Below are 21,580 nucleotides of genomic sequence, written 5' to 3' on the forward strand. Positions count from 1 at the left end.
GATTGTCAATGACGACACAGTAGTAAGAAGATATTTATATTGGAGACTATGATGCACCACCAAAAGAGGAAAACGCAATCGTAAAGCAACACGTGGACTCTGTAGATTGTCTTCTGCAATGCAGCTACAGTTTTCAACCTGGGTAGTCGATTTCGAAGAACTGATAAAGCACTTTATATAATACACATATACTGTTATATAAGTACTTAGAAAAGCAAATATCTGATAAAATATTTCGTCTTGGGAAAAATGATATTATGGTATACATTTCGATCGTACGATCGAAAAAAGTATTTCCATATGATCGCAGGTCTAGGCGAAACGAATCGAGACGGATCGCAAAATTAGAAGCCGGTTCTAATTGTACGATCGAAAAACTTTGTTTCCATATGATCGCGGACGATGAAAATAAATTTTTTCCGATCGTTCTCGATCGTTTACGATCGTTGTCGATTATATGGAAACCAGTCTTTAGTAAGGAAGGGGTGGTGGTGGTGGAAGAAAAATACGGTATTTCTTAAATGCTCTTGCGCCCGGATAGTTCAAAGAGGTTTAACAATCTGAGAAACGGGTGAAAGTGAAAATCTAATAATCTGTAGTGTGCAGCGTGACTTGTGAAATAATGGAAAGGAAAAAAAATGCCGAGCTGAGAAAAGAAAATGTCGAGCGCTTGACATCTGTCTGATGACTAAGAAACTAAAACCAGCGCTGCAGTCGGACAAGACTGTAATAGAATGCAGGGCTTTGTTACGGTAATTCTTAGACAAGAAGAAGGCAAGCATGAAATCAAATGAAGTGAAAACAGGAAACAAAAAAGCTAAAGGAAGGAATAACACTTGTGGTACTGAATTAAGTGAAAGAGAAGATGTAGTCGTGAAGAATAACATAATTATGGTGGCGGAGCACGGTCCTTATAAGCATTGCATTAGACTAAAACGATATAAAAAGATAGGATTGAAGGAGGCAGAATGGCAGTTGGAATCAGTAGATCTGTTAGGCTGATCAAACATTAGGAAGAACTTAGTGAAAGCAGACTGACCAGAGGATGAGGGTGAAGATGCGGCGCTGGAAGGTAGTATAGGCAGGCAAAGCCGGGAATAGAAAAAGTGAGTTGGCAGCAGATTAGTGTTAAAAAAGGAAGGAAAGGATATGAAAGTATTAGGAAAGTAAAGGCAAGGAAGGTGGCCGCCACTTTACAGTAAATGCAGCATATACATAACGAACAATAACCAATGAGACAAGAATCGCACACACCGGATGGAAACACTTCGCACCGTCAAAACCGCAAGCAATCTCCATGAACGCCTTGGAATTTAGTTCCGTCATTCCAGTGTGCTATTAACATGCATATATCGTCCTGGCTACATCTCAAATCTAGTTACGACAAACACTTTATTCGGATCATTTTCAATTTCCGTTTATTATAATGTACCGGGATCACACATGAATGAGACCCATATCTAGTTACAACAAGCACTCTATTCTATTCTATTCTTCTCTATTCTATGCTATTTGATTCTTGTTGACACCCCTATACTGAATCTTGAATCCCTTTCGTACTCTTCCCGTCGTAATCCAGTTAGTCTTGAATCGCAGCCACATGTAGTTAAGGCATCCAAACGGCTTTATCGATGTCCCCAAACCTGACCACTCGTAGGTAAGTTTCTTAGTCACCTCTCTACCAAAGCTAATTGCCAAGAAGTCGTGGTGATCTTCTGTATCGAACTCTAGTAGAGACATCGCTATTTTGTCATTGGGTCTAGCAATCAGCCATACACAGTCCAAGTTGTTGTCGTAGGGGTTTGGGTATTTTGGGGAAGTGATGACTCCTTTAGGATCTAGTAGAGTTCCTCCACAGTTCATGTCTGTGAATTCGAAAGTGTATTTATTTATTGAGAAAAGAATTCTTTAGTTTTGGGGTCAAGATTGCGGATGATAATTTCAGACCACAGGGTCATTCGAATCCCTATTATCAAAACTTCTCTTTAATGATTTCGTTTAACACTTATCACTGTACATTCCCTGATGATGGGTTAAAGACCCGAAAGCTTGGTTAATAAATAGTAATGCGTAGAAACCAGATATAATAATATGATACTTTGATTCCTTTTATCGTTGGTCATGCTTGAACAGATATACTTAATTTAGAGAAAGAGGAAATATCTTACGCGCAAGCTGAAGGAGTACTGATCAAGAAACTGAATGAAATAAGAAACGCCGGCTTTGACAAAATGAGAACCGGAAGCCAAACCAAGGAAAGGAAAGCAGAAAAAAAGAAATAAATGGTAATCAGAAAAAACCATCAGAAAGTCATCCGATAATGAAGGTTAGTGATAACGGAAGATTAATGGAGTTGAAGGAGATGCTCGGTCAAATCGGTATTATTATGCTATGACTAAAAGCGCGATTACAAGGAGCAATATTTTTCTCTGCAACTTGTCCGCAACAGCGTTGCGACACAAGTTGCATGGAGCTGCAGTGTGTAACCTACAGCGCAATTTCAAAAAATGATGCAAGAGAAGTTGCAGCAATTGTTTGCGTTTGCGTTGCACCGTGTAAACACTCTTGCAAAATTTGTCGCAACGCTATAGAGCTTTTTCACGTGACGACACAGCGGCCATTATGGGGTACAAAAACAATACATTTTCTGTCCTCCGGGAATTGAACTCTATTTTTATGCAAATACTGTGCAGAAAGTTTCTGTTGTTTATGGCTGCCTTCTCACGTGAGTGAAAACGCTCTATTCCGAGAAAAGTTGCAGAGAAAACTGCTCCATGTAATCGAGCCTTTAAAATGGTATAGACGAAGTGAAGGGGGTGGAAGAGCATAGGAGACAGACAGTCAGGCGGACGACAGAGTCAGGCAATCAGGCCAACAGGCGGGCATGCAGACAGGAGGACAGCGGCAAGAATGTAAGAGAAGAGTCAGACAGGCAGACAAACAAGCAGAGCAGACTCAGGCAGACAGTTATGTATATATGTAGACAGGCGGAAAGTGGCAAAAAGAAAGGAAGGCATAGGCAGAGATCGGTAGGAGTGCATAGAAGGATGCACGCAGAGTCAAAATCAGGCAAGTAGACAGGCTGGCAGACAAGAGATACAATAGATTTACAGGGAATTACCCCCTCCAAAACAGCTGAGATAACCTTTATCTTATTCAAATGTAATAATCACTAAATAAAGTAACTCTTCCTTAATTTTTCTACAATAAAATATCATCTTACCAATCTGCGTGTAGTCGACCTTGAATCCCTTCATCGCCGTCTGCCCATCGGAAATGAATCGTAACCGAAGACTATTCCCCGAGGAAGTGAATGGCCCAGGCATATTAGTTGTTCCGTCAAAATAAATCGTTGGCGTTTTTTGGTTGGTGTCGTAAATCATTAGCAAATCTTTTCCTAGTTCAGTTTTGAAGTCTTTGAAGTTTAAGCGGACTTTCTTGTCTACAGGGACTCGTATCTCCCATGTGCAGTACTCGTTGTTGCCATAATCTAATGGATAGTTTGGAGAGGTAATCGTTCCGGTTGGTCCGACGCGTAGTCTACCGCAACTCGTGGCTGATTTATATTGATTTAGTTTAAGAAAGAAGAAATATTTAATGAAATTAAAGACATAACTTTGATCTGAGTTGAGAAGGAAAGGAAAGGAATGTTTCTTTCTTTTTTGCCAATCGAAAATTTATTCTTGAGATTTTTGTGTTTCTTTTTGCATTCAAGTTTTGATTTTTTTCTTTTCTTTTATTTCACTTTCTCTGAATTTTCATTAATCTTTTTTTATTTTTTCCTACTATCAATCAGCTTTTTTCAATCCCCAAAAATTTTACTTTGTTTATTTAGAGCAAATTTCGTGTTGTTACTGTAAAACAAACTCATGCAAGTGTGTGCCAGTGAACGTGACACAGGGCTGTGTCGTAGTACTTCATTCAACGAACCGTAATTTCGCGCGCTGTAATTGGATCAAAAGAAGTCGCATTAATTTAGCGTGACTGTGCCGCGTGACGTCACAGACATACGAAATTCATTATATACCTGTGGCTTTAACTACATACCCACACATGTTGGCTGAGTATCACTCCATTGTCCATTGACCTGGCACTTGCGTTCGATAGCACCAACAAGTTTGTATCCTGGGTTACATTCCAAAAAGACTGAACTCATGTAGGTGAAGGTATTGCCAAAGCGCACTCCATTAACTGGTGTTCCAGGATCTCCACAGTTTACGACTGTAAAATGTAACAAAATATATGTCAAATATAGCCTCCTCTGGGTGTTTCTTTCGGGATGCCTGTGGCTAAGAGGAAACGAGGGAGATTGGGAATACTTTTTCGTTTACTCTAGCACAGTCTTCCTCGGTTAGAGAAAAATTAAGAGCGCTTTTACTCACGTGAAAAGGCACCCATATTGATGTACCAAACAACAGAAACTTTCTGCACAGTTTATGCATAAAAATAGAGTTCTATTCCACGAGAATAGAAAATAACATTGTTTTGGTACTCCAACATGACCGCTGTGACGTCACGATAAGTGATCATAGAGAAACATGGACATAATTGTTGATATTCTCACTTTGACATGAGGGCACTGAATGAGACCATTGTCCTGAAGTCTGGCAGGTCACATTAGAAGAACCAATCAGGTTGTAGCCGGTGTTGCATTTGAACATGACCGATTGACCGTACTGGTGTTCTTCACCAATCTTCTCCCCGTTGACAGGGGGGTCCAGATATCCACATGATCTTTCTAAAATAATCAAAAATGATAACAAATATCCATTTATAATGGATAGTACCAGATTTCATAAGGCTATCGTACATCCATCTATCTGTCTGTAGTCTGTCTGTCTGTAGTCTGTCTTACTGTAGTCTGTCTGTCTGTCTGTAGTCTGTCTGTCTGTAGTCTGTCTTACTGTAGTCTGTCTGTCTGTAGTCTGTCTGTAGTCTATCTTACTGTAGTCTGTCTTACTGTAGTCTGTCTGTCTGTAGTCTGTCTTACTGTAGTCTGTCTGTCTGTAGTCTGTCTGTAGTCTGTCTTACTGTAGTCTGTCTGTCTGTAGTCTGTCTGTCTGTAGTCTGTCTTACTGTAGTCTGTCTGTAGTCTGTCTGTCTGTAGTCTGTCTTTCTGTAGTCTGTCTGTAGTCTGTCTGTCTGTAGTCTGTAGTCTGTCTGTAGTCTGTCTGTCCGTAGTCTGTAGTCTGTCCGTAGTCTGTCTGTCTGTAGTCTGTCTGTAGTCTGTCTGTCTGTGGTCTGTAGTCTGTCTGTAGTCTGTCTGTCAGTAGTCTGTAGTCTGTCCGTAGTCTGTCTGTCTGTAGTCTGTCTGTAGTCAGTCTTTCTGTAGTCTGTCTGTCTGTCTAGTCTGTAGTCTGTCTGTAGTCTGTCTGTAGTCTGTCTGTAGTCTGTCTTTCTGTAATCTGTAGTCTGTCTGTAGTCTGTATGTCTTTAGTCTGTCTGTCTGTAGTCTGTCTGTTTGTAGTTTTTCCTTCTGGCTGTCTTCTTGTATGTAGTAACTGCTAGTGTGTGTATTTATACTTGATGTGTCCACACACAGCGAGTGGTTTCACGCTTTGCAGTGAAACCACTTGCGCTTATGGTTCCACTTGAGTTTGGATCATATGCTGACGCCATTCCATGTTCGAGAGAGTATAGACTATAGAAAAGGGACCTCGATCTGCTAGTTACCTAAGCATACTGGCTGGCTTCCACTCCATGTACCATCAGCTTGACACACACGTGATGGTTTGCCTTGAAGATGATGCTGGGGTTTACAGGTGTAAGTAACGACCGCTTGGTATTTGGTTCCTCCTGGGAGAGTGCGATACCCTCCGTATGGCGGCTTAACATTACCACAGTCAACAACTAGAAACAAGTTTATATGTTAGTACCGGAAAAACACGCGATGCTGCATTTGCTACATATATATTATTGATAAATAAAATGAAACATGTGGTTTAAATCCCATTATCAAAACATGAGCTAAAGATTTGAGACACTAGACGCCCTTGATGGTAAAAGCTTTGATTTTGGGATCCACAATATATTTTAATTTGTACGGAGTTAAGAAAGAGAAATTTCAAATTCAAACTTGATTTGATTTTTTTATTGAATATAAAACTTTCCTAGAAAGTTAACAAAGCCCTGTTAAACTTAAAAAAGAATATATATATATATTGATACCAGTTATCGTTTGAAAGTTATCAGAGTAAGATTATAGGGATTAGATTGAATTAGGCTTATGTTCAGGGGCAGATTCAGGAATTTTAGGGGGGGGGGGGGGGGGGTGACAATTAAAAAGGTTCTACTAGGAATTCGAGGAGAAGGAGCCCGTGACTGTTAACGTTACTAACGATATACTGAGAAATTTGAGCAAAAAGGATGGGGGGGGGGGGGGGGGGGGGTGACTAGTCACCTCATTTACTACCCCTGCATGGATCCGCCCCTGATGTTAGGTTACAATATTCGTCCGCTTTCAGTGTCAGATCAAATTAAATCAAAATCTTATTAATCAATACTTACTTTCGCACACAGGATCTTGGCCAGACCACGTGCCTCCACCAGAAGGTGTCTTGACACATGTTCGGAACGATGATGAAGCTGGCTTTAATTGGTATCCTTTATCACATGTAATGCGCAAGGTTGCACCCAACTCAAAACGGTATCCTTGGACTGTTCCACGTGACGGAGGGTTCAACTTGGAACAGGACGCCGCTGGGGATTGAAAGTGTTTTCAGATGATTGATAACATATTTTACTTAATAAGCTTGTCTATTTTTTTGCACAACAACTTTTCTTTATATATAATCCCTTTATGTTCATTCCTTTCTTCCTTCCTTCCGTTCTTCCTTCCTTTATTTTGCCCCCCCCCCTTGTATATCAATCCCATTCTTTTTTATCCCAATACATCCATCCCTCCTTCCCTCTCTCCACTCACACATTCATCCATTCGCCAATCCTATTATCCACTAATTCATCTATTCATCTATCCATCAACCCATTCCTCATTCAACCGTTTCTACATAAACAAGTGCTCTACTCACGTATACATCTTGGTAATTTTCCACTCCATGACCCATCAGCCTGACAAACCCTATCAGGAGAACCTTGCATCACGTGATGTAGGTTACAAGCGAAGCGTGCAATACTGCCCACCACTGGACGATTGTTGTAATAATTGACAAGCGATCGAACGGCATTCTTTACCGTGCCGACTTCTCTGCAGTATAAACCTGAAATAGAAACAAAAGGGATTTTTTTTAGTACTTTGTAGTAACACTGGTTGCAAAGCGCAGTGAAAAAAATGATCCCAGGCTTTCGTAATAGAAAACGCGCGCGCGTGACGTGTACAGTGATAAATCACGCCGGGTTTGGTAGAACACAGGAGAAGTGTTAGGAGAAACGCGACGGATAGTGAAGTGCTTCTTGATACTTTTCGAGTGTTCTGTCAATCCCCCATTAAGTGCTTTATAACTCCACACAGCATGGCAAGCAAGTTTTTTATTTCTTTTACAAAATACAATTTACAATGACCGTTATTTTGGATAGGAATGACACAACTGCTCTCATAAAGCCTGTGCTCCCAACCAATCAGAACGCGAGATTTATAATAGTTATTTTATACTAAACATCAATCTTTGGCTGGGGGACTCGGCAACGACTCCCCGTATCGCGACGTAAAAAGAAAAAGAAGATAAAAAAAGGATATTGTAAACATATACATGCGATAAGAGGAATATTTAAATATGTTTGCCATGTAAGGCAAAAAAGGAAAAGAACAGATATGCATGTTGCACATAACCTCATGTAATCAATTAGACTTGAGTCAGACTTACGTTCACAGCGTGGCTGTACACCAGACCATTGTAAGTCAGCCCGACATTCCCTTTTCGATGAACCAATAATCCTGAAGCCCGTATTACACGTGTATCTGACAGCAGTCCCAACCAAGTTACTGTTTCCTTGTTTCGTGCTGTCCGCAACAGGGATTAGAGCTGGACAAGAAAGTCCTAGGGAAAAAAGTAAATGAAGAAAGATGGTTAATGCTATTGACGTATGAGTTTATATTCGATTACTTTCCATCACTTCTTTTTTTCGGCGCCATTCTGAAGGAAATAAAAATATACGTTGCGACGCGCGCTTTGGCAGGCAAAATATCGATTGATTTTTGTGGGTTAACCATTGCAGTTAACTAGATTTGAATTATAATTTTACATCGTGCGCGCTAAAAAATGAAAAGATGCTTATAAAGATTTGAAAATTTCCAATTTAGGAAACCGTTCAAAGAAACAAAAATGAAAATGGGCGCCATGAGAATCAAAATCCACTTTTATTTCACGAGAAAATGAAATGAAATATTATAATTCAACAAAAATATTTTATTAGGCATTTTAGGGTGCAGTACTGGTATATCTATTTTTTGAGTTTGCAGCATTTTTTCGAGCCCGGTAATGTAATACTTGTACTCTACTGAGTGTAGATGGATAATAAACACATAATGATATCAGTACGATGTACACAGCAGTAAGTAATTACCATCACAGTTCCTTTGATTGGAATTCAGTCTATAGCCTCTGTTACACAAGCACTTGAAGGAACGGAATGTGTTGAAGCAAGTGTGCTCACAGCCACCATTACCGCGAGAGCATTCATCGATATCTATGAAATGAAGAGCAGTCACATCATAAATAAATAAATAAGAGAATGAAATGAAAATGCGTGGGATTTAACAGTGACATTTCTAAAGAGAAGCTCTTCTTTCTTTAAATCCCAATTAGAATTTAGAAGTTGATTTCGGTGTTTCCGCTATTCATCACCAATCATCGTGATTGGGCAAACAATAACATTACGCGCTGTTTGTAACTGGCTTCACCGTTAAACGCGCTAGTGCAGCGTGCTGGGTCTTTTACGACGATTGAGCCCCACTATTTAAAAGTGAAATTTGCGTGCTTGATAGAACAGAATCATATAACTGGCTTAACCAATGTCCGATAACGTGCCCGTGTGGTAGATGTTTATACACATGCAGGATTGAGTGTCACCACCCCAAGATGAAACTTGCACGCTCGATAGAATTGAATCATGTAACTGGTTCAACCATTGTTCGGTACCGTGCCCTGTGGTAGACTTTTGGTAGACTGTCGTCACTACCTGAAGTTGAAATTCGCGCATACAACTCATACAACTGGCTCAGTCAATGTCAGGAACCGTGCCGTGTGGTAAACTCTTATTAACATGCAGGGTTGAGCCTCACGCTCGGTAGAAGTGAATTGCTCAGTATTTGACTACCTACCAGAACATGTACGTCCTCCAGAGAGAAGTTTCATGCCATAAGGACAGGAACACGTGACGCCACCTGGTCTCTCGTGACAGAAGTGGCTACAGCCGCCGTTATTCATACTACACTCCTTAATATCTAAAACACAGATTAGCAAATTTTTTAAAATAGGGAAATGTATCAATGCAGTCCTTTGCTACTATTTACTAGTCAGATATATTATCATCTTGAATCTGGATAGTAGGAAACCACAACGCGAAGCTTCTCAAGCGTTTAGATCATTTATGATATCTTATTACATATCTCTTAAAAATAAAAAAAAGCGCTCAAATATAATACTTTTTTTATTTCTTGTTTGAAAGAACACATTCAGAGCGCACGGCCGAAAAAAAAATAATGTGCGCAATTTCGATATTCTCATCCAAATTGGCATTTCAAGTACGCATTAGGGCTAAGTTACTTTACAATCATTCTTGGCTGATTCATATACATGTATTTTAAGAGTTTTGCTATCCAAAGATCTTAAATTGAAGACTCTTATAACTTGTATGCGGGCTAACCCTCGAATCCAACAGTTGCTTGTTTTGTTATTCTGATTTCTGCTTCTGTTTACCGACCTCAGAAGTGAGGTTAAGACCGCATACACTGGAGTTTTAAGCGTCGTCAGTAGCATTATTCACGATTACTAAAAAAAGATATTGCAAACTGAGCCTTTTGGGATTAAATACGGACAAACATTGCAAATAAAGGCTTCGATCACAATGAAAAGAAGAAAAATATCAGTCATGAGACCATATTTCTTTCATGAGATGGAAACAATGATACTACAAAACATTACTACGACATATTATGTTTAATTGGCTCAGCTTGTCCGCATTTCAATCCCATGATGCACAACTGTGACGTCATTCGTGGTAAGAGTTATTCACTTACCGCTGCACTGAGTTGCGCTCGTGTGTTGGTAGCCTGGTGCGCATGCGCATGTGTAGCTTCCTGGTGTGTTTATACAGACCTGGTTACACCCATGGCCTCCTGTAAGGCACTCATCGATGTCTTAGATAAAAAGGAAAAGCATCATCTAAAACAGAACTACTCGGTACAGATTTCGTTCTTAATTCAAGTCACTTTAAAAAAGAGTAAAGCCAAAAGTTCTGGCCCATAGCTTTGTAGATGATTTCATTTTGGCTCCGTTAGTGTTTCTTTCATTGATAAAAATTGGGTGGTCAAAATTGCAGTAGAGAAAGGAATAATACTGGGAGGAAAGTGGTGACAAAATGTAATATTCAAATAAAATATCTTAATGTTAGCGCAGTTCAGCAATCGAGACTTAAAAACCTCCATATCTGTGACCTGAAACTCTAGGCTGATCAAAGTCGAGGCACGGGTCAGAAGTCACACGGATTAAAAGGGTTAACTGTCAGATTGGAATTTAGCTTGGATCTTGCGGAGGGAAGAATGTCGGAGAGCCCAGTATAGGAGAACATTAAAGATAGAGAGTCTAACAAACTCTGCTCACATGTATGCCGAGTCCAAGAACCAAACCAGAGGAGAGAGAAGAGTGCATTAACGCTACACCACTCTTCAATCCCATAAAAATAAAAATAAAAATAAAAGTTAAATCCTTCTTAATTCTTATTCCTTTTTTTATGGGACGATCCTACTGTTATACAAATCACTTTAATATTACCTTCACAGGTTGGTTGTGTACCAGTCCACTGTCCACTTTGACAAGACCTTGTTCCCGTGCCTTTGATACTGTATCCCGCACGACAAGTGAATGTAGCTGTACTACCATGAGTGCTGCCAGAAGAGTGCATTACTCCATAGATTGGGGACTCGAGAGTACCACAGGGAATGGCTGAAAACATAGATCATTGTGGATAATCAGTAAGGTATCCTTGGCAACACGTGCGTCACTGATAACATGTTTTTGCTTGGCAACACGTTTATCCTTGGTAACAAGTTTCCTCGGCAACACGCGTGTCACTGGTAAAATGTTTCTTTGACAACACGTATGCCCTTGGTTGCAGGTTTCCTTTGCAACACGTGCGTCACTGGTAGCAGATTTTCTTGGCAACACGTGTATCCTTGGCAACACGTGTATCCTTGGCAACACGCGTGTCACTGGTAACAGGTTTCCTCGGTAAAACATGTGTCCCTAGTAACACGTTTACTTGACAACGCGTTTCCTTTTCAACGTTTGTCCTCCAAAAAAACAAAAAATGCTAAAACATTGGACTTCAAATAAAAGTCTTACTAAGGAATTAATGGATTTGTAGTCGTTTAGTAGCACAAACTTTGACCAAGTAATAACATTTACAGATCTTTTCTAGAGTCCATTTCAAAGGTTATAAAATTAAGACTTCAAAACCAAATGAAATCGGTTGTTAATGTAACTGCACTTTAAGCCCTAAATAACTGAAGCGCTCTTTTCAAGAGGAAAACTATATCATCCCTTATTATGTTGCATAGGATTGACAACGGGAAAATACTTCATATTCTCTTGATTGACAACCATTCCTATTCTTCTCTACTGCCGTATTTTCCTTTCCCTTACCTTTGTCGCATCGATGTCCAGTGAATCCCTGTTTACACAGACACATATAGCTTGAGTATCGGTTTATACACACGCCGCCATTAAGACATGGATTACTGCTACACTCGTTGACGTTGTCAGCAGGCTTAACCTTGCCTGGAATATATAAATTATATTAGCATTATAACTTCTTAAAAGTGTCATTAATGAGTTCAATGTGAATTATTGCTTTTGATAGAAATGCTAAAATAATCAAAAAATTTCAAAAAAGGTTTGTTTGTAGAGTATCTAGTATTGTAGCGGATAAATGATATGTTATTCCTGTCTGTATTTCCTGGTTATGACATATTCCATGATCATGATCACGCCTCATCATTATCTTTACTATCATGTATAATCATCATGTATAATCCTCATGTATCATCATGTAACATCATGTAACATCATCATGTATCATCACCAATTATCATCATCATGTATCATCATCACGTATCATCATCACGTATCATCATCATGTATCATCATCATGTATCATCATCATGTATCATCATCATGTATCATCATCATATATCATCATCATGTATCATCATCATGTATCATCATCATATATCATCATCATGTATCATCATCATGTATCATCATCATATATCATCATCATGTATCATCATCATGTATCATCATCATATATCATCATCACGTATCGTCATCGCGTATCGTCATCATGTATCATGATCATCTCGTAATCATTAATTATCGTCATCATCATCATCATCATCGCGCATCATTTTCTGACAGTAGTATGTACTTACTTTCACAAGCGTGCGACTTGGGTGTAATGGTATAAAGACCAAATAAGTTTTGTCTAAAGTCGGCCCAGGCTACCACATCTCCGCGCGCATGGTCACAGCTTTGCGCCAGATTGTACACTTCATCATCACTCAGAACACGCTTCCAGATATTCATCTGACTTAGGTCTCCAATGTAACTTTCTTCAACGTTAAAACCACCTCCAATCTCGTCCTGTTCCTGCCCTGACATCAGCACTCCACCCCCACGGATAACTTGGGATTGCTGGAAAGGCGTAGATGCTGTTCTGACTCGGTGTCCATCAATGAATGCGGCCCAGATGCCCGAGCCGCTCTGCCACGTGACAGCCACGTGATGCCAATTGCCATCAATAATATCAATACCAGTGAATACCGTCTTGTCGTTAATGATTAAGTTCAGACCACTGCAGTCTTGAAGGGCAAGCGCATTATCCTGAACAATTGCTCCATCTTTAACAGCGTAACTGAGAGGAACTCCTGGATTGGAATCTGTTGTTCGTAGCCACAAAGCCACAGTGAGCTCTTGAATATCTGGGATGACCTGATTGACTTTCGAGTAGGCGAGACTAAAACGGTCTTGGAATGATAAATCAAAATTGGAGGAAAGCTCTGCGTAAAGAAAGATAAAAATAATTTAAAACACTTTTAATTTCGTATTTTGATTTTGTATTTTAGCTTATCCTTCTTAATATAGTCATATTGTATTAATATTTTTATTAGTATTTATTTACAGGACCCTAATGTAAAACACGCTTGTGATTGATCATTATCATTATTATTATTATTATCATGATTATTATTATTATTATTATTATGATCATTATTATTATCATCATCATCATCATTATTATGATTATCATTATTATTATTATTATCATTATTATCATCATCATCATCATCATTATCATTATTATCATTATTATCATCATCATCATCATCATTATTATTATTATTATCATTATTATCATCATCATCATCATCATCATCATCATCATCATTATTATTATCATTATTATCATCATCATCATCATCATCATTATTATTATTATTATTATTATCATTATCATTATCATTATCATTATCATCATCATCATCATCATTATTATTATTATTATTATCATTATTATCATCATTATCATCATCATTATTATTATTATTATTACTATTACCATGGGCCTTTTCTGAGTTTTATAAACAGGATGCATTGTGGTCTAGCTTTGGTACAAACAACACCATATAAGGCATGATGAACAAAAGATGTTCGTACCAAGGCTAGACCAAGATGCACCATGTTCTCTACCTCAGAAAGGGTCTTATAAACAAGTGAACGGGACCATGTAAAGCTAGAGAATATATAGCACAAAACTTACAAAAACAGACAATTCAATCGTATTTTTTTAGACTTTGCAATTATGCTTATTTCCATGGAATGATAAGGACCATACCTCCAGACCTAATGCTGAAACGCAGTATGGCAGCGCGAATCATTTACGGCTACGCTAGAGATTTCGGCCCCGACACCGCTATCCGAGGACTTACAGACTGATCAAGAAGCTCGGTCGAAGCCTAAAGGAGAGGTTATTCGGCCCCTAGACTGTAGATGATTAACCCCTTGCTATGAACAGCATTGCCCGGTAAAAACATCGCGTCTCTGATGCTCATTATCAATCCACTCCATGTGGGACGTTTTAAACGAAAACTTTAAGGTAGTACCGGATCTTCAAAATTCTTCTATGAATTTTTTTAAAAATTCTGACATTTGAAGTTCATTGTTAGGGTATTCAAATAATGAAAAAAAAGAAGGGGGTCACCGTATTGGTTATCGAGATATAAGGCTTCAAAAAGGAGGGATTTTTCAGTTTTCCGCGCGTTTTTGCCGAAAATCTGCCTCCTCTAATAAATTCGAATTACTCGAATCGATTTAACAAAGAAAAACTGTATTAAACTATAGGTGTTGAGTCTAAAAAACATATCTAGATAAAAAATCTATCCAATCTTTTGCAAGTAGTGTGAAAAGTTAATTCTAGAAGCGAAATTGCTTGTAATTCGGCGCAGTTATATGCATGTGTAGTTGTAAAAATGTTGAAAATTCATGATAATTTTAATTATGAATTTTTTTCTTTCCGCACTAAATCTAAAGAATATGATATCTAGCTACGAATGAAAATAAAAAAATGGGGGTCACCTTATTAATAGACGAGCTATGAGCGACTAAATCCAAGTTTTTGGTCAAAAAAAAAAAACACAAATCCTGTCCGCGCGGGACTGGGTTCTAGTACATTAACCTCCGTCTGAAACATGTCAAATCGTCTTTGTAGTCTCCAGAGAATCTAAGACGTATTTCGAATTGATTTTGAGAATAACATGTCAAATTTATTTTTTGCTACTTCATTTTCATAAAGTTATGAATTTGTTGTTTTGAATCAAAAGAGTGATCAAGTCAGGCAATGAAAATCTAAGCATGTTTTGAAAACATTTCATTTTTGCCTCAAACGTTCCATGAATTAGCGAAATACTTTGTTAAGTTATAGAAAAGGATTCAACTTCTGACATTATTTAAATCAATTTTCAAAACAGCGCAAATAAAGGGTAAAAAACGAGATGCGCGAAATGGATGCGCAGTAGCAAGGGTCCGGAACTACCTTAGGTTGAGTAAAAATTTCTCCACGGGGTTCTACACTTTCACTATGAGGGTCACGACATTCAAAAATTGGAATTGTCTAGAAATAATGTATGAATGTATTTTATCTTATCAAAAAATAAATGTATCTTACGATGTTGGCAATTGACACCAGTATATGTTGGCTGACATGCGCAATCATAACCATTCAGTTTATCTGTACAGATGCCCCCATTTTGACAAGGCTCAGATTGACACTCGTTGATCTTATACTCGCAGTTTGCTCCTGAGTAGCCCGCGGAACATTGACAAATATAGAATCCATTGCGGTCGATGCATTTCCCGTTATTTTGACAGGGGTTGGTTTTGCAGTCATTGTCGTTGATTTGGCAGATTTGTCCACTGAATCCTTTTCTACAGAGACACTGAAAGGAATCCACTCCACCTAAAAACATTGAAAACATTTATGCAAGTCAGTGCGCATTATTAGCTCTGATCTTCAAGCCATGGCAAAAATTCAAAGTATCGGGCGATTATGAATTTTTAATATTTGAATAGCTATTCTATTAGTGTTTTTGTGCTTGGATAATATTATTAAAGATGTGAATAATGTTTCAGAAGTCCATAACTAGTATAGTTATATATTTAAGGATCGAAAAGGTCTATTAAGACGAAACTATTTTCCGTAAAGAACCTTGATTTTTAACGCATAAAATATTATTTTAAAGGTTTAGAAGCTCGTACCATGGAGTCTAGTTATGAACTTCTGGTTTCGTCAAGCACATTTTTCTCTGAAAAAAAATTACATGCTTTCAGTTCGACCCCGTTGAGCTGCGCCACTGCTGCACATGCGGTGGTGATTAGCGATGACAAGTTTGTTTTTAATTTGAGCTTAGTCTAACTCATGACCCACTGGGATTCTTTCAGTTCAAGATTTCCTCCGAGACTTACCAATACAGACAGCGTTGTTGTGGCACATATTTAAAGCACATTCATCGGTGTTTCGCTCACAGAACTGTCCTTCATAACCAACAGGACACTCACACTCGGCACCTGCTCCTTTCTCCTTACACGTGCCGCGCACACAAGGATTCTTGGTCTTACAGGTCTCGATCATCTTCTCACATTTAGTTCCATTGTATCCTTCAGGGCACAAACAAGTGTAACCATTAACCTGGAAAACGAATGTAAATAGTTAATGCTACCTTATTAATTTCCTGCCATACTCCCTAAAAAGACTGGCGGCGACCGTATGGTACAAAGGATATTGGAACGAAAGATTGATAGTGTAACCTTTGTTTCCGGTTCAAATGCAATTTCGCAATCCATTGGACCATAAAGTCATAACCAGTCTATACATGAGCTTTGATCCGGAACATGAGGCAAACATTTTCGCGTGATTGCTACATCACGACAGCAATTCTATGATTTCAAAACCTTTTCGGTTTTGCGGGAAACCGCCAGTTCAGTAGCGATACCTCACAAACCCTTCTCACAGATGATAATGAGCCTAGAAAATGCGCAGGGGAAGCACGCTACCCTTTCCTCCTAGATGGGCTGATATCTAGTGCATTATTTGAGTATGTAAGCAAAAGGTGCACCCCCACCTAGAAAAAATCTTGGATCCGCCCCTGATGCGATAATATATTAATATCTATTACTACAATAGTGGTTAATATATAAATATCTTCGACTTTTACAGATGTATTCAAAATAAAAACGAACCTTATCAAGGCAGGTTGCACCTTGTGAGCAAGGATTGACAGCGCACTCATCAATGTCTATCTGACATCTGTTTCCCATAAATCCCGCGTTACATTTGCATCTGTAAGATTCTTTCGTGTCTATACACTTGCCATTGTTTTGACATGGGCTAGACATACAGTCATTGACCTCTGCAAATCCAAAGTAAGATATTTAAAAGCGCTCCTTGACTCTGTTTCTCACGGTTATGAAGTCTTAGTATCAATTTGTAATTCATTATAGCATAGCATTTTTTTTTTTTTAATATGAAACCTTGTTCTCTGAGGAGCAATACGAGATCTTGAATGGGAAACATTACATTCATTACTGTAATTGCTGTAGACTTTATTTTCCCAGTGAAAACTATGTAAAGTTGTTTTGTTGCGCAAAGCAGATACACCTACTTGCAAGAACGTTGATATACGAAAATAGAACATTAGTGATTTAGCGAGAAAGGAATACATTAAAAGACAAAAGAAGATCACTGAAGCTGAACTTTTACTTTTGTCTTTTAATGTATTCCTTTCTCACAAATTACTAATGTTCTAATATCGTATGGCAACGTTCTTGCAAGTAGGTGTACTTTCCTTACTCTTAGCTTTGCAACCATGAAAATGTATTGCGCGCAGAGGTAATAATAAGAGCCACATTTAATCTGCAATTTGCAACGCAACGACGTTACGCGACAGGCTGCGCGATTTAGCTGCTCGTATTACCGCCTTTTAGGGTACTACAGTAATAAATATATAATATTTTTTCTTGTATTTTGTTAGATACTCCGCATTCTTTCTTTTTACACTACGCGAGGTAATAAGGGTTAAATTGTTTGCAAATACCAACGAATATTTTTACAAATAACTGTACAGAAGTATTACTAAGAAAAAAAAACGTTGCCTTACCAAAGCAGCTAGAAGACGAGTCAGCACCGGTTCCATAAGTAGATAGTCTTCCAGGACATGGAAGACATGTTGTTTGTCCAAGTTGACGTTGATACGTCCCTAAGGGGCATGGGGTACAGGGCTCGACGCTGTTACTTGAAAACGTTCCTGGGGCACACTTCACTAAACAATACAAAAATATGACGATAAGTTTTTGTAGCATACATCAGTATACATCACCAACGTATTGGTATCTACCATACGTTTAATTCCCGCTCCATCAACTATGGTTTAATTAAAGGGAGCGCAGGTATTGTTTTTTCAGTATAAATTACAGTAAATGCATGCGTTGATAAAAAGATCGTTCCGTCCTAGCTAAGAACAAAACACAAAAGAACGGTAGGAGAAAAATTCTAAAATTTTCAACAAAAAATATCATTGGGCTAAAAAAAAGATATATTGTTAACCATATTTTCAATTTTCAGTATTATACTAACACAAAACAAAGCTTGAGTTGCCTGTGAGTAAAGCAGTACGATGCCAAATAAAATCTTATTGTGCACTATATACTTACTTCCACAGTCTTCAAGTCTTGTTGATGTAGCAGCCACTGAAGTGGTTCCCGCGGGACACACGGTGCAGTTCTTGTTTCTTCTTTCGTTCGAGTAGGTTCCTGCGGGACACTGGAAGCAAACAGCAATGCCGGAGTTTGAGAAGTAACCAGGTCCGCACTCAGCTGTAGAGAAATAATAAGAATTCTTTCAATGTGAATCAACAATAGTTAACTGTTGCAATATGGTATGTCTGCAACCATTATTTCTAACCGTTTTCGCACTCACTTACTCACCCACTGATCCATCCATCCATCCAAACAAACACACACACACACTCACATCAGTTCAAAGCTGTCATTGAATAGATCTAAAGACCCCTAAATCTTAGACGTAATGTTTCCCCATTTTAGACCACGTGTCATTCTATTAAGGATAAGATTCTTTGTTTGAATGTATCCATCTTCATATTCTACCTATTTGCAACCGTTAAACAAAGAAATGATACTCCAGGGAAATGGCACGTGGTCTGAAATGGGAAAACGTTACCCCAACGTAAAGAGGGCTATCGTTTACCTTGGCATGAAGTAAAGTTCTCTTTTTTGTCCCCAAAGGTCCATGTTCCCAAGGGGCACTTTTTGCACTCAAGTGCTCCTTCATTCGGCGAATATGATCCCTCGGGACATATGTCACAATCTTCCTTGTCACTGTTGTAATAGGTACCCACTGGACAACGGACTAGAAGCAAAATAAAATACCAAATATTACAAACAGAAATGATGCGTTTGATGGGAAGTAATTTAAAGAAATCAATGAAAAATTAATTGAAAAAAGCGCGCGCGTGATGCGTGCAGTTAAGGACTTGTCAAAAATTAGCAGGGGGAGGGGAGGGGGTGTTGGCACTGCTTGTCCCATACTCTTGATTTTATTTCTTACACATACGTAAAACGTACGGTAAAGACTGAATAAATACATTAAATAGATAAATAACTTAGTAAGTACGACAAATAGGAAAAACTACGAAACATTAAACTGCAAAACGATAAGAACTATTGAAACGAATAACTTACATTTGTGTACGAAGGGACGAAACTGCGAGCACCAACTAACTAAGTATTTACATAGAGGGCGTATATAAGGCGTACGAAAGCTCCTAAGGGACAAGACTAAATGACGAAACAATGACGAAAATACTTAGACTGAAACGAGTGAAACAAAAGCTATAGAACACTTATAAACAAACCTAAGACAAAGAGAACTACACTAAAAACTCATTAAAGGCTTTTCAGATCTAACAGGGAGGGGGGTTGGGAATTTTGAATTTGGGGTTGGAAATGGAGTGACCCCTCCAAGCAATGGGAATAAAATACCATGGCCCTCCCCTCTTGTGTAAATGATATATCTACTTCTTGCAATACCTGTATTATAGTTTTAAATACACCGAGTGAGCTTTTAATAAAAAAAATACTATAAACTCGAAAAGATTTTCTTGTAAAATATGTTCTTTTTACTGTTTAAATAATCTATTTTAAATAATACTTCACAGTTTATACATCCAATATGCTTTGTTGTTGTTGTGGTTATTTGAACCAAATATAGCCCTAATTTTTCTTATCTGTTTATACTGTGAACCAACAACTGTATGAGCTCAAGCATGTTGAACGACCCTCCCCTTTAAGCAGCCCATTTTTTCTTGACCCTCCCTTTTTTAGGGTCTGAAAAAGTTATGACCCTCCCCATGTTTCCACCCCCCTCCCCCTGCTAATTTCTGACAAGTCCCTCATAAAGCACGCGGGGACTAGCAGAAGTGTGGAATGTGTGTTCTCATAAAGCGCGTAAAAAAAAGAAAGAAAAAAAAAAAGTACACGAGTGTGTGATGCGTGTTCCCATAAACAACGCTCCCCAGAAAGCAAGATTTAACAGGTATGTTCGTTTTAAAATCTCTACAATACACTTAATCGAAAAATTATTGTCGGATTCAAACCATTAAACACAGAAATTGAGACCACATGAGAAAGGAATTTTGGGAAATGACAATTATCTTATGATGCATTTATATGACATATTCAGTTGATATGAGAACTAAAAAGCCTCTATGCTTTGTGTAAGTGCGACCATTTTAGTATCAGCTTCTATATGTTCTATGTTTTGAACCCGACAATGACTTTCCAATTGAGTGCATATATTGATACGTACTGCATTTGGTGATATCTCCCTTATCAAAATTGCACCGCTTTGGATAATACTGTAGTTGATCTTTCGTACATTTTCTCACCACAGCACCTTCCTCAGAGCAATATCCCTCAGCCTGCTTTAGATTAAACCTATTTATTCCACCAAGGTCCAGTCCTGTCTTGGTATTGAACGCACCCCAGTTGACCTTTTGCAAACTTCTGTATACTTCATCCCTTTTCTTATCTACCTCTTGTTTGAAAACCTTGAACTTGTCTTGGTTGCCAAAGTCGTCGCTTCCCGCTTGAATTTGGTTCGACTTTTCAACGTACGTAACTTCAAAATACACCTAAAAACAGTAGAATATAGATATTTAGATATATAGATACCCTGAAACAACCTCTGGATTCCATTCAAGACAACTGCCTATGATAGAGATTCGTTTTATCACGGCTGACCTAAGCTATGGAATGCCTATCTAATCATATTGAAACATATTGAATCACTTTCATTATCATCATCGTCATCGTCATCATGCATCACCATCATTATCATCATGTTTCATCATCATATATCATCATCATGTATCATCATCATGTATCATTATCATGTATCATCATCATGTATCATCATGTATCATTATCATGTATCATCATCATGTATCATCATCATGTATCATCATTATCATCACCACTATAATGTACCATCATCAACATCATTTATCATCATTATCATTATTATGCATTATCATCATGTATCATCATCACATATCATCATCATGTGCCATCATCATTATTATGCATTATCATCATGTATCATCATCAAGTATTATCGTCATCATCATGTATCCTCATCAATATCATGTATCATCATCATCCTGTATCATCATCATTATTATGCATTATCATCATGTATCATCAAGTATTATCGTTATCATCATGTATCATCATCATCATGTATAATCATCATATATTATCATCATCATCATCAC

General features: G+C 38.2%; 1 protein-coding gene across 1 annotated transcript in view; it reads right to left on the bottom strand.

Moving 5' to 3' along the window:
* Positions 1-1,391: 1,391 nt before the first annotated feature.
* The window catches only part of LOC116305366 (sushi, von Willebrand factor type A, EGF and pentraxin domain-containing protein 1), a 36,406-nt gene continuing 16,217 nt past the window's right edge, over positions 1,392-21,580 (bottom strand). The window contains exons 12-32 of the mRNA XM_089034440.1: positions 20,614-20,938; positions 18,994-19,155; positions 18,441-18,602; positions 17,888-18,049; positions 16,971-17,140; positions 16,197-16,419; positions 15,400-15,690; positions 12,608-13,234; positions 11,820-11,954; positions 10,950-11,120; positions 10,196-10,315; positions 9,278-9,400; positions 8,521-8,643; positions 7,821-7,994; positions 7,029-7,217; positions 6,508-6,699; positions 5,674-5,850; positions 4,565-4,738; positions 4,048-4,221; positions 3,224-3,556; positions 1,392-1,865 (exon numbers count right to left, since the gene is read on the bottom strand). Of these exons, the coding sequence (XP_088890566.1) occupies positions 1,504-1,865; positions 3,224-3,556; positions 4,048-4,221; positions 4,565-4,738; positions 5,674-5,850; positions 6,508-6,699; positions 7,029-7,217; positions 7,821-7,994; positions 8,521-8,643; positions 9,278-9,400; positions 10,196-10,315; positions 10,950-11,120; positions 11,820-11,954; positions 12,608-13,234; positions 15,400-15,690; positions 16,197-16,419; positions 16,971-17,140; positions 17,888-18,049; positions 18,441-18,602; positions 18,994-19,155; positions 20,614-20,938 (4,569 nt within the window). The 3' untranslated portion in view covers positions 1,392-1,503. The remainder of the gene's footprint in view (positions 1,866-3,223; positions 3,557-4,047; positions 4,222-4,564; positions 4,739-5,673; positions 5,851-6,507; positions 6,700-7,028; positions 7,218-7,820; positions 7,995-8,520; positions 8,644-9,277; positions 9,401-10,195; positions 10,316-10,949; positions 11,121-11,819; positions 11,955-12,607; positions 13,235-15,399; positions 15,691-16,196; positions 16,420-16,970; positions 17,141-17,887; positions 18,050-18,440; positions 18,603-18,993; positions 19,156-20,613; positions 20,939-21,580) is intronic.

The sequence above is a fragment of the Actinia tenebrosa genome, unplaced genomic scaffold, assembly GCF_029948245.1.
Source record: "Actinia tenebrosa isolate PJP-AT-01 unplaced genomic scaffold, QUT_ActTen_1.0 PGA_scaffold2__45_contigs__length_23673736, whole genome shotgun sequence".
Classification (NCBI taxonomy): domain Eukaryota; kingdom Metazoa; phylum Cnidaria; class Anthozoa; order Actiniaria; family Actiniidae; genus Actinia; species Actinia tenebrosa.